Below are 14,057 nucleotides of genomic sequence, written 5' to 3'. Positions count from 1 at the left end.
GATCTTTCTAAGATTAATTGTAATGTTGATGGTTGTGAGTGAAACCACCACCAGGGCCCACAGAATACGTGTTGCCTTAGCAGCACACGCATTTTCATAACTGTAGCTCATGTTAGAGCCACAAATGGCGCCCCCTTTTTGAGTTTTTCCAGTAAATCATGTAAGTAAGTAAGTTTTATTTGAATATAGTAAAAACTTCAGTACTGAAAATTAATTACAAGTTATAAACTAATTAGAACTGGTTTACAAGTTTGCCGTATTAGAGTAATCTATTTATTATTATTATAATGTGCATTCAATGCTTTCTTAAATAATGGTAATGAACGAAGATTTCGTATATTTTCAGGCAAACTCAGTGCCCCACTGTAGCAAGAACTTCGTTTCAAATAGTTGGTACGAGGTTTGGGTAAATTTAATTTTATTTCGGAATTTCTAAAATCACACCCTATGTCACGTATAGAAAAAAGATTTTCTAAGAATTTGAGTAGCCTTAAGATTTTTACGTCGTAATGAGAGGTGATCGAAGCATAAACTTTCTAAAAGTGTATCAGGACTTGTATCATATTATATGACTCGACCTCGTGATCACTCCAGCTGCTCGGTTCCGGAATTTCTGTATTTTATTAACAAGGAAGTCGAATTTGAAAGTCAATCATTAACCTCACATTTTTTAGTCTTATTAGTCAGATAGGATTCAATCATTCAAACCATCTTATGCTAAGTTAATCCACACCATAATTTTTTAATTTTCGCAAAATAATCTGATGGTCAAACGCTTTCTTTAAATCGATAAAGACAACTCCATTAATTAAACCATTTTATCATTCACTTTATAGTATTCTCAATTTTGATTGGTTAATTTACCTGCAGTTAACTGCGTGCAAATAATACTCAGCTGCAAATAATACTCTGAGCATGCGCATTAATGTCAATTTTATAAACAATGGCGACTCGCTTTGCCGAACTGTCCGATAAAACGAACTCAAAATTGAAAATTGAGTGGTGAATGAATTGAAAATTAAGTGGTGAATGATAAAACAATTATTGAACTCGGTTCTCGCAAAATATCGTGATTTGTCGGTGGCTCGCAGATCAATTATTTGCCTCTGCCTTCGGCATCGGCAAATAATTGATCTGCTCGCCACCGACAAATCACGATATTTTGCTCGACCTCGTCCAATAATTGATAAATATCTATATTAACAAATCAATTATTTGTAGCCTCCCATAACGCAGTCATTGTATAATGTAATGAAATCCGAATTGACATGAGGTCAGTAAATTAATGGAATTAATTGCGGGAACCACCGAGTATTTTCATAAAATACACAACAATAGTAACTCCGAATAAAGTAAGCATTTTCATTCAACGTTTCGATTTTATTATGTCATCATTAGACATCAGTCATCATTTTCATTCAACGTTTCGACTAAATAAAGAAAACTTCATGGATCTAACTTCTATATTGTTTTTCTTTCTGTATGAACGTAATGAACTTTACGTACCATAAAAAAATCAGTGAGTGGTTGCAAATTGAAAGATTGATTACACCAGACTCGACATTTGTTGATTTTGTGTTTGTTAAACAGAGATCTATCAAAGTGCTAGATTTCTGATTGATGCGATACCATAAATGTCGAATAGTTCGGTTAATATATTCTTGTGCGAAGAATTAGTATTTGGTAAGTCATCGGTAATACACGAGGAGGCAGAATCCGAGAAACCAGAAACCGAGGCAGAATCACAAGCGTCCATTCGATTTTGTAAGATCTTCATGCCATGCCCGATTCGCTTTATTTGAGGCGTAAAATCTCGGCAAGAGCAGCCACAGCAACTCGGCGATTTTGAAAGAAGTATTGCATACAAGAACAGGGTTTTTATGTTTTAACCCTCCCATTGGTGAAAGTGGTAAAAAAGGTATTGTGTGTTGGAGTGGAAAGTCTGATCAACTCGAGACCCTCTGTAGTGTATGACCCAGCATGCATAAGCGGGTCAAACAAGGACCGACACGTGTTGACATTTAGCCTTAGAAAGAGTATCGTAATGGCCGAAGTTTAGTTGTATCATTGACAAAAATTAAATCGAAAACTCTACACTCTCGACCTACCAAACGGATAACCCACACGACGATGCCCTATTGACGCCCACCCATTTTCAACAGGCAGGTTGGGGGACGGTTCGCTCCAGAAACCGTTGACGTTTAATCACGGAAGACGGACATCAGGAGGACGGTAACCGGAAGTGAAACACAACAACGGAGCATGTGTGTTATGTGTTATTGTTGATTATATTTGTTACAAATATAAATCAGGGCGCTATAAATATATAAAGAATAATACATGGATGCCGGGAAATATTAAATTTATTTCGAGTGTTGAGGATGAAACTGTTTTTTTGAAAAATTTTTTATCCGCCTTCCTGATTCCAGATCGGTGGATCAAGCACGATAATCGCACATGTGTTATTATCATGAATAATCGAACATGTGCATTATTATTATTATTATTATTATTATTTAAAAATATTTGAAAACGGTAGTCCTTCAGAGCACGTAGGCTCCTGCTTTTCAAAGCGCCGTTTGTGAATTACTTAAGTACAATTATAATACAAATATTAAATTATTTAACAACTATATCACACAACTATTTTACTACAGTTAGCCTACATACTATTTACAAATTCTAATTACTTAGAAACTTCAGCTGCGGTCAAGAATGAATTTGAATTTTTTAAGGCTCTTTTCTTGCTTAGTTTCATTCGGTAAGCTGTTCCATAAGGATGCAGCTGAGTAACTAATATTATTTTTCACTGAAATTTGTTATTGGTTGGCATGTTATTATCGCTTGTCAAAATGGCGGATTCGTCAATAAAACACCGCATATTATATAATAAATCTTTGTAATGTATATGTTAGACTTACGTATACGTGCCCAAAACAAAATTTTCCGCTCGATTTTTTTTTCAATTGTGAGAATTCGACCGTAGCGGATTATCTTCATCGGTAACAATTGAAAAGAAAATCGAGCGAAAAAATTCGTTCGATCGAAAAATTTCGCCTAGTGGAATTTGGAAAACCGCTATTAAACGGACTAGAGAGTTTTTACGTCATATGTCCACAAGCACAAACTGTCTTTTCCGGCCCTTCGGATGCTAATTGGCAAATCCTGTGCGTATGTGTGATCTTCTGACGTTCGTCGAACATTTCTGCCAATATTGTCATTCAAGATATTGTCTTCATGTTCATGATATGAATTTTTCCGTAAAGTAATTCCGTCATCAAAACGTTGCGACACGGCTGTTGTATTAATCCAGAGGTTGGCAAACAGTGGGCAAGGTCCAGAACAACAGTAATTCTAAATTTTATACTTTTTTCTATGTAATTTATAGTTAAAATTGGAGATCATTAATGATGTATGCATGGGTAAAATTGAAAATTAGTATGCATGCCACAAATTTGTCCATGAGCTGCTATCAAGGAGAAGTATTATAATGATTTGTATTCTCGAAAAGTTTTATATACATAGCCATAGGATATGGCCACACGCCAACTGGCCACGAAAGAAAAGTAAATTAAATCGATTTAAACATTTGCACCTATATGTCTATGCATGCATGCATGAGCTGCTATCAAGGAGCAGTATTATAATATTTGTATTCTCGAAAAGTTTTATGACATGGGATATGGCCACACGCTGGCCACAACTGGCCACTACAGAAACATGAATTAAATCGGTTTAAACATTGGCACCTATATGTCTATGCATGAGCAGCTATCAAGGAGCAGTATTATAATATTTGTGTTCTCGAAAAGTATATATATATATATATATATATATATATATATATATATATATATATATGATTTTGTAGTAGGATATGATACCGAGTGGCAGCCCGCTATGGCAAGCAGAAAATTCTACCTGACCACGGCAGGATTTGAACCTGCGGCCTTCGGTATACTAGTCCGATGCTCTGCCAACTGAGCTACATGGCCATGCAACACGGGTTTTCTTGATATTTCGAAACAATACTAGTTTTTTCGATATCAAGAGCTTATCAGCTCAATAGGTGGATTAATTATTTGCATGAGGATGGTACTCGGGAAAGGGAATGATTTTGTAGAGGGATATGACACCGAGTGGCAGCCCGCCAAAGATTGATTTTATGTTCTCGTGTCAAAAACAGTATGTCATATTGTTTTTTTGGCACTCGAACATAAAATCCATATCTACTCGCCACCGTGTAATATCCTATGTATATAATATATATTATATATAATAATATATATTATATATATATTATATATATATATATATATATATATATATATATATATATATATATATATATATTATTTGCATGAGGATGGTACTCGGGAAAGGGACTGAACCACAATAACCAATCAGATTTAGTATTTGAGTGTAACTATCCAATCAAATTACAGGGGAAAATGGAACACAAGTTTATTATTTTGAATTTTTAAATGCCCCGCAAAATTTCTTTACGGTTCAGCCGGCAATAAATCGTTTTGAATTTGTTTAATCTTTTGTATGATTTCAAAATGAATATAATAAAGTGGAAATTGCACTTTGTGTCGTGCAATTTTAGGGTGAAATCAAACTTTTGATTCCGATTTTGTGATCACGCGTTTGATTTCACACCAAATTGCACTCCACTCAGTGCAATTACCATTATTTAAAATCACATATAACATTTATAGTCATATAATTAAATTGCAGTCATTTATTAATTAATTAATTATTAAACATAGCTACAGCGCAGAGATATTATATGTATACCATCATTTTTTTCCACTGCCTCTCAACGTTATCCTCCAACGGTGATTCTTGTGTAGAAAAAGCTTTCCGAGCGCGAGTCAGTTTTAAAATATATATATTTTTGCATATAACAGGCAAAGACGGATATCCATTCGGAAATCAAAAGTGCCGGATATTCGATATTCAAATATTAGTTTATACAATGTCAATGGACATATCACTTACCGCCCAGTTAGTGGGCATTCTCATTGCATTATTTATATATCTTAAGACTCTTAGCCACGAATCATCAACGTCTTGTGTTTCCTCCTCCAAGCAAGGTCGGTGGCATCATGCAGTTTTTTGAAAGAATCTCTGCCGTATCCCTTCTGTTTTCATTCCTGGCTGTCGCCGCAACCAATGGCGATGACAATGGCAACCAAACCACACAAGCACAAGCTGAATTATTTCTCAAAAATGCCTACAAGATATTGACGGAATATTCCTACAAAAGCAGTCTGGCGGCTTGGGCAAGGGCTACTAACATCACAGACTACAACTCACAGGTTGAAATCAAAGCTTATCTCGCCTACACCGAAGTTTACGCAGAAGTCCAGAAGAATGCTTCCAAGTTTGACTTGAACAAACTGGACTACGACACGTCACGACAGATTAGAATGCTGAGTAACTCCACGAACCTAAAAAATCAGACGGAATTTGAAGAATCGGAGAAGCTTGGTTCGCGATTGAGCAAATTATACAGCACGGCTAAAGTTGGCAATAACTCACTAAGTCCCCAGTTAGTTAACATCATGGCAAAATCGCGCGATTATGATGAACTTCTTCAAGCTTGGTGGGGTTGGCGTAACGAATCCGGACGGAAAATGAGAGATGTTTATAGACGTTTCGTTGAATTAAAAAACAAAGGTGCAAGGGAAAATGGCTATACAGATCGCGGACAGGCATGGAGAGGACGCTATGAGGTTGACGATCTTGGCAATATTGTAGAAAAATTGTGGAATGACCTACGGCCGTTGTATCTCGAAATGCATGCATATGTACGGTACAAGTTAACAAAAACCTATCGTGGAAAAGTTTTAGAGAACGACTACATTCCAGCCCATTTGCTAGGCAACATGTGGGCACAGAGCTGGGTTAACATATATGATCTTGTAGAGCCTTATAAAAACAAGCCTAGCCTGGATGTCACGTCGAATTTGAAAAAGGACTCACGGTATAATACACCAGAGAAATTGACTAAATTAGCAGAATCATTTTTTGAGTCAATCGGTCTCAAAAAACTGCCAGCAAATTTCTACAAAAATTCGTTGTTACAAAAACCTAAGGATCGCGATGTTGTTTGCCATGCTTCTGCCTGGGATTTCCTGCTGTATCAGGACGTCAGGTAAGATACGGATTTTTTATTTGATACTCAGTTTGTTCACCTTTATTCAAAAGATGCGTTTATACAGAGAATTTCCGCCACGATTCAGGCATTAGATATTATTTACAAAGCAATGCTATACACGGATGTGGTCATTCACCCCGCATGGTTTTGTCAGAAAAAAATTCTGTATCTGTCCTCCGCTCGAAGACTATGATTTGTTACTGTAGCGCGTGTTTATCGAAAAAACTAGAAAAACTGTGAAGTTAATGCTTGATTCCCACGGGCGCTTTTTCTCGTCGGAATGCGAAATATTTAGCCTGTTTCTTTTAATTTATGAGCATTCCAATAAATTAATTCTGCTTCAGCTTGATTGCCCACAATTCAAAAGAACCAGGCGGTCCAGGCGAAATATTTCGCGTTTCACTTGAAAATTTCCTCCGTAGGATCAGGGTTTTGATCAGGGCTTTGAACAGGGCTTTGGGACTGTTCACAAGAGCCACTTTACCGCAATTTAACGAGCGTGAAATTGATTTTTAAGGTATTAAAAAAAGTTTTTGAAACAACCAATCACATGCTATATTGTCAAGACGATTGCAACGTAATGCACGACTACCAGGGCAATGTTATTTACACATTTCCATCCCTCAAAGCCATTTTAGGCATCGTTAAATCTTAGTAGTCTACATCGAACTGAATTACACTTAGTTAGCCTGAACCGTATTATATCTTATTTAAAACTTGTATAACATGTTAACAGTAACTTCGTTTATTGTGTTCGAATTAACTTATGGTTAATTGCATGGTTCCCCCAGTCTAGCTATTTAGCTATACGATCAGGGTGTAATAAATACATAGATGCATGCGAAATATCGTTTTGTCATCAAATGTATGACAGGTTCTTATCATCAGAGCTTAGAAGCTCTGCATGACGTGTAGCCCAAACTATGACAGCTAATATACTGATAGTATATAGAAAGGATGGAGGGTCTCAAAACTGCGATTGATATACGAACGCTAACCCACAACCCACGAGTAAAGCTAACTCAGCAAGCGTCGCTCAACTGAGCGGTAAGATTTTCCATTGTGCGATTTGTTTGCGTGAGGATTTGATGACGGGAGGTCTTGCGTAAAAATGTAGGACTCAAGTTTGTGGATATATGAGACGCATTATTCAACTAGCCAATAACAACGCGTTACGCGTAGCCTGTACCGCGTGGTCTCGTCATATCGCTTTAAAATAAATAAAAAATACAATCATATTGAATGAAAATTGACTATTGGTTTCTATGTATTCATTAAGTTAATGCGGTAGGCTTAACTCCAGTCAATATTGTAATCTTTTAGCCATTATTCGTTTCAAAATTGCGCACAGCTGCTTGCTTGCTTTCATTAAGCAGATATAAAAGACAAACGGGTCAAACGTTTAAGAGCCTCTATGTATTGTACTGCATGCAGCTGATGGATTATTTTGACAAAACACTGAAATGTCGTATTATGATCATTTGAATAGACAACACTTGAAATTTAAAAGATCGGTGCGGCAACGTGTACATACATGTGCCGTGCGATGTTTGTCATGTGCTCATCGGATGAGACATGACAGGATATCGCGGGCGAGGCCCGCGTTTCTAATTTCAGCAGCAGCGGTTATCTTTAAAAATCTAGCGCATTTGTATTCGAAGCCTCTGCGGAGGAGAGAGACAGGATATTCAGCTCCGGGTTCGTGGCTCCAGATTCGCTAAAACGGAGCTGGCTCCGGATTCGGACGAACCCGGAGCTGGAGTGGCTAGTTTTCATTACACACCGATGTACCGCTTCGCTTTTAATGGAAATCGAAAAATTTAAAAAGGCCATTTTTCTTTGTTATATTGTTAAGAACATGGCCGTAAATGAGATTTTACTTTATCTAGTTTGCTCGCAATAGCTCCGTAAAGTTGGCTATTTTTGCGCAAAGTTGACTGGTCAGCAGCCTGGGCGACCGCAAGGCTTTATAAAAGTTCGATTTACGCAAGTTTTTGTAAAAACTAAAAGATGGCCATTCGAAAGAAACCTTATGAGAATATCCTTATAACTTGCGAAACCACGACAGGCAACTTTTGCATGTAAACATAGAAAATCCAGAAGACATGTAAAGTCCAGCCGCCTGATTTCATGCACGCACCCGCGTGGCATAAATTTAAACGTCGAACATTTCATGTGCGGAATTGAATCAGTGCAAATGGGCTGAAACAAAGACTTTAGTTCATTAACATTAGGTTCGGCACATGAAAAGCTCGACGTCTAAAACAGGCCTTATTACTTTTTAATAAGTATTTTTGTATTTAAAACGTTGTTAACTTTAATCATGTATTAAGCCAGCTGTATGGAAAAGTAGTTAGCGTTAATCGTTGTTAAAACGCAGTTATTAAACTTAATCATCCTAAAAGGCATCGTAAACTTTCTGAAACATAGCTAGGTTTAGGTTCTTCTTCGCATTTTGGCGACGTTTTTAATTCACGAACGCCGACCGGAAATAAATTAAGACGGTCTTTCTTGTTTGAACGCGAACGAGAAGTCCTGTCCACAGCGGGACGCGCGCTAAACGGATATGTTATGAAAAGGAGAGTTATGTTAAACCACGCCCAAACCACACCCAGATGTTTCTTGAACCAACGTGAGGGAGTTCTGTTTGATGTAACTCTCTTTCTGTAACATTATGACGATGTTGGAGATTAAAAATCTTTTTTCATTAGAAGTTAGGTCAATTTTGGGAAAATCACGAAATCTAAGTGTATCTGCAACTCAATTAACGATCTTCTTTCCCAAAGCTGACATAACTCTCTGCATAACAAACAAGCCGTGAATTACTCCAGAACCTAGCTTAAATCTAGTAATCCAAGAAAATGGTGGGGCTCCATTAAAAATTATCGGGTAAGAAGAAACCGTCAACCAATGCCATCAATACGGTGTGACTCTTTCTGGCAAAGATCTAGCCCAGTTGTTGAATGACCGGCATTTTGTTAGTGTCATGATCTGACCTTCCACAGCTTGACCTTTCCTTATTGCCAATTTGCCACTTACCATGCACGTGATGAGGTTTGTGAGAACTTGCTAGGGGTCAACGTCTATATACACACGGTCCTGACGTTATCCCTAACTGTATTCTCAAGGAGTTTGTATATGAGCCGGCAGATCCTGTTTCCACCATTTTTAATACATCTTTAATACATCTGCCTAATCTAAAACTGTTTTATATTGCAGCAAAAAACTTTGTGTTGTTTAATTTTCACAAGCACGATGGCGTTGTGTTGTTTAGTTCACATACAAACATGATTGTCTTTTGCATAAGTAAACACATTGATTCAAATGCGTGAGTGAGCAAATCTTTGCAACAATTCTAAAATCTTAATTTTTTGAAGTTGCATCGTGAGCCTAGACATGTTTATATTTTTGTAGAATCAAGCAATGCGTGGAAATAACGCACAACCACCTGGTCACTTTGCATCATGAACTTGGACACATACAGTACTATTTGCAATACGGGAACCTGCCTTATGTTTATCGGACAGGTGCTAATCCGGGATTTCACGAAGCTGTGGGGGACCTGATGTCACTCTCTGTTGATACACCTGGCCACTTAGAAACACTCGGTTTGTTAAAAGACTACAAAAGTGATAACGGTAAGAAAAAATTGCATTTCAGTGTAATCATGGTCATTCTATGGAGAATTGTAGTGGATTTTGTGGGTGGAATCATACATTAACACCATTTGTTCGTATTGTATTGTTCGCAAACATCGGTAGTTGGACTTCGTTTTCTCTTTCTCTGATGATTTCAGTGTCTGTGAGTTACCGCAAGAAGATTGTGCTATTCTTGATTGTGCTTAGGCTTATTTACTGCATTTCCTTGTAAAAGGCGTTTCAGTGACGAAAATACAATACATAAAATTTACCATTTTAGTGAAAAAGTTCAGTCCAAAAAAACACTGCAGCAATAACGTCTAATCGATATCGTGCGGTGTAGTTTGTTATAGAAGACCCTTAATTTGAATACCTGTGTAAATCAACATTTTTTTGCATCGTTTCACATTGTTTTCTCCGCCAGAGTTACTAACATCGCTGGTCATTTGCAAAAGTTCCGATATATTTTATTCATTCGAAGCGTTATATAAGAAAACTGTACCCAGATATAGTAGCCTGCGAGTCGCGTATCCGGCTGCAGCATGGTTTGGTGATGGCGAGTTCTACGAGTGTTTTAGTTTTCAGAATAGCACAGTCCATTATGACAGTCCATATATATAAATATCAATTGCTTTGTATAGGTGCACCAACTATATTATTTATTACTGCCTATACTCGACATACTGCATTTTTCACTTTTAATATATCTCTAGAGGCGGACATTAATGCCCTAATGAAAATGGCAATGAGAAAAGTGGCATTCCTTCCGTTCGGCTACCTTATTGATCAATGGCGGTGGAATGTATTCAATGGTAAAATCAGTGAAAAAGAATACAATGCAAAATGGTGGGAATTGAGACGTAAATATCAAGGCATTAAACCACCTGTTCCAAGAAGTGAAGACGACTTTGATCCGGGTGCCAAATACCATATTCCTAGCGATACGCCATATATCAGGTTTGTAATTATCGTAAAGCCGGTTTTCCACTAGCGATATTTTTCGCGCGAATCGACATTTTACTTTTGTTCCAGAGCTCTCAACTGCAACCATCTGGAACAAATTGCTCAAATACAAAGGAATAAAGTCGCTTCGCGCGAAAAATATCGCTAGTGGAAAACCGGCTTAAGATCGTAGCCAGTAGCGTAGCCAGACTGACGATTTTTCCCGCTATGCTAATATTTTGGTGTTCACTGACTGTGAAAACAATAGATTTCTAAAGGCATGAATAATTATAATAACTCGAAATTTACATAGCGGGACAAAATCGTCAGGCTGGCTACGCCACTGATCGTAGCTATGTATCGTGGGTATCAAGTTTATCAACAAAATTAGGTGCATTATATATAACATAATCTACACCGCATAACCAAGTGCACATACTGAACCATAAGGCCTAAATCCTCTAAAGCCGGCCTCGTATTCACATACGCAATACCAGTCACCAGATCATACCGGAACTGCCTGCATGAAGTTGCTTAGTTGCCATATGTTAGCGAGTCGGAGAAGTTCAACACTGTTCAGCTCAACCTGCATGCAGAGAATGTATGGAAATTTTCCGCACAATTCGGCAGATAAACATTCTTACCACCATGCACCAAACCCTTGGGATATTTGGATATGACGCTTTTAGATTGAGAGAGGTTCCGTTTAATTTTATAAAATAATCCCCAAGATTCTAGCTCTGTTTAACCTGACATAATCTTCAAGTGACAACGGATCTCTCCCAAGTATTGCGAAATTAATAACAATTTATGACACTAAATATGCATCTCAACTATACATTGTTTACGTAAAAATACAACTGCAACATATAAGTAAGCTTCTCCTCCACTTCTTCAACTTCAGATACTCCATCGACACTCCTTCATTCGCGTATCTGGCGTCATTCGCGTTAAGTCAAACCGAAATTAATATTTTTTACTGCTTTTTAATTTTACTAAAGGTGACACTTTACAGAGTTTAACAAAGTAAGTCAAGTAAGAGTAAACGTTCAACAACAATAACCTTTATAAATTTTAGATATTTCATCAGTTACGTCCTACAGTTCCAATTTCACAAAGCTGCCTGTAAAGCTGCAGGTTTCAAAGGTCATCTGTTCAAGTGCTCAATACATGAATCTAAAGCTGCTGGTAAGAAGATTGGGTAAGTAAATTTTTGCGAGGTCGTCATTTTTCGAAAACTATTGTTTGCAGGGCCGTCGCTACAACCCTAGAAACAATTAATTGCTAACAAAAGAAATCAGTCGGACATAAAACGAATATATGAATATGCACCCCCCCCCCCCGCCGATTAAGTTTCTAGCGACGGCCTTGATTGTTCGAAAACTATAAACTACTCCACACCCATTTCGGGGTATGTTTCTTTGTTTGAAAGAGTTTCTAATTCGTGGGTGCATATTCATATGTTTGTCTTATGCCCAACAGATTTCTTTTTAAAAAGCGATTGTTCCTGTACGGTATGTACAAGTATGTGTGAAAATGAAGATATGCCTCTCCAGATGATGTTGTGTTGTCAGCAAATGACAACGATCCTGAATTTGTGGCGTACATATTAGAATAGTTTCACAAACTGCATGAATAAATATATACAAGAAAAACGTCCTCATGCATGTCAGTGGATCTGAAGGCGTATGCTGACTCTTCTGTACGCAAACAATAGAGAATAGTGTATTTCTGTCAATAAGTAATGGAACCCCCCCCCCCCATTTAGTTATTCTGTTGTGTCTTTAAAAAGAAATTTGCTTTCGCCGCCCCTGCATGGTGTGTAAGTTACTAATATTTTCTAATCCATACGGCTGAGGAAATTTCTGAGGCTTTATTTTGTTTTTAGTGCTATGCTTGAGCTGGGTAAGAGTAAACCATGGCCAATTGCTTTAGAGAAGATGACTGGAAGTAAAAATATGTCCGTGGCGCCAATCAAGGAATATTTTGAACCACTGCGAAAGTGGCTGGTGAAAGAAAGATGCGACAAGAAATACAAGGTTGGCTGGCCTGGGCAATCAGCTGATGGCGTCCAAGATTGCGAAACAACAAGCGCGGGGGTAAAGAATGTTAACGGAAAATACTCATCTGCCATTTTGCTTTTCGTGGCCTCGTTACTTCAATTCGTTGTTTCCATGTAACTCGTATATTCATATAGACAACAGTCTCAATTAAAACATGCAAAATTAATTTTACCAAACTAGATTCTAAGCAAAGAGTGGAAAGATGTGATTTTTAGAGAATTCTAATAGTATCGATAATACTGTATTCCAAAAAAATTGAATTATATGACATCTATAAGGAGTGATCTTTTCATATTACATTCCATGGGGTTTCAAAAAGGTATGTACTGACTACTGAGGTAAATTAGCGAGAACATGCACTTATAACGTATCCGCCAAATTGGAACTAAAAATCATCGAAAAGTTTTTTTCAAAGAATTTACCTACCAAGTCCATTACAGACAGGGGTGGATCCAACGCTAGTGCACTAAGGGGCTGATTCCATGGCGTCTTTTCAGCCCGGGCTGAGTTTCTGCCCGGCAAACCGGGGCCAAAGTATTTTTCGATTACATGGCAAGTTTCAGTCCGGGCTGTGTTATGACACGTCAGAATTATTTTAAGACCAAGGCTGAATGGCTCATGTTTCAAATGCCCTGGTTGAGTTTGTAAAGGCTGCATGGTAGTAGACCTATTTCGATTCTTCGAGCGCTTTAATTCCCGAACGACAATAACTTGACCTTTAAGGGACTATGACTGCACATAAAAATGAAATAAACAAACGAAAAAGAATTGTCAAGGCGAATTTTTCTAGTACACAAAATGACGTAAATTAACTCATAATTTACAATCAACCCGCCCAAATGATCGTCAGAATCCAGACGTGAACTTAGGTGGTCTTATACGCAATTTTTTCTTGAATATTTAGAAACATAAAACTATTTTATGCCACATCGCAAGCCAAGTTACTCCGTGTGAAAAAGGAGCCTTCAATCACCATCGTTACCAAGATCAGATACACCCAATGGTGATAAATGGCTGACTTTTCAAAAAATAATAACTTACGAAATATTCATGAAAACAACTTTTAAAAAGATGGCAAGTGGAGGTCTATAGAGTAAAATATCTAAAATATTCTCATATAATCTCATATACTAAGACATCTCTTTGTAATTGGCATAGGAAATCGTTATATCACAGAGTAAATGATAAATACAGAGCTGGAACTAGGTGGCGTATAGTAATTAAATATGGCATATTTTCGATTAATTG

The 14,057-nt window shown here is 37.4% G+C and overlaps 1 protein-coding gene across 1 annotated transcript; it reads left to right on the top strand.

Moving 5' to 3' along the window:
* The first annotated feature begins 3,283 nt into the window (after positions 1–3,283).
* Positions 3,284–13,089, top strand: LOC114536865 (angiotensin-converting enzyme-like). Its single transcript, XM_028558203.1, has 6 exons — positions 3,284–3,348; positions 5,051–6,163; positions 9,581–9,804; positions 10,518–10,761; positions 11,825–11,947; positions 12,635–13,089. Exons 2-6 carry the CDS (start codon positions 5,112–5,114, stop codon positions 12,924–12,926), a joined length of 1,935 nt encoding a protein of 644 aa, XP_028414004.1. The 5' UTR covers positions 3,284–3,348; positions 5,051–5,111; the 3' UTR covers positions 12,927–13,089.
* Positions 13,090–14,057: the final 968 nt, after the last annotated feature.

The sequence above is a fragment of the Dendronephthya gigantea genome, unplaced genomic scaffold (assembly GCF_004324835.1).
Source record: "Dendronephthya gigantea isolate DGI-Jeju-01 unplaced genomic scaffold, DenGig_1.0 000149F, whole genome shotgun sequence".
Lineage (NCBI taxonomy): Eukaryota > Metazoa > Cnidaria > Anthozoa > Malacalcyonacea > Nephtheidae > Dendronephthya > Dendronephthya gigantea.
This window is presented reverse-complemented; position numbering and strand designations above follow the sequence as displayed.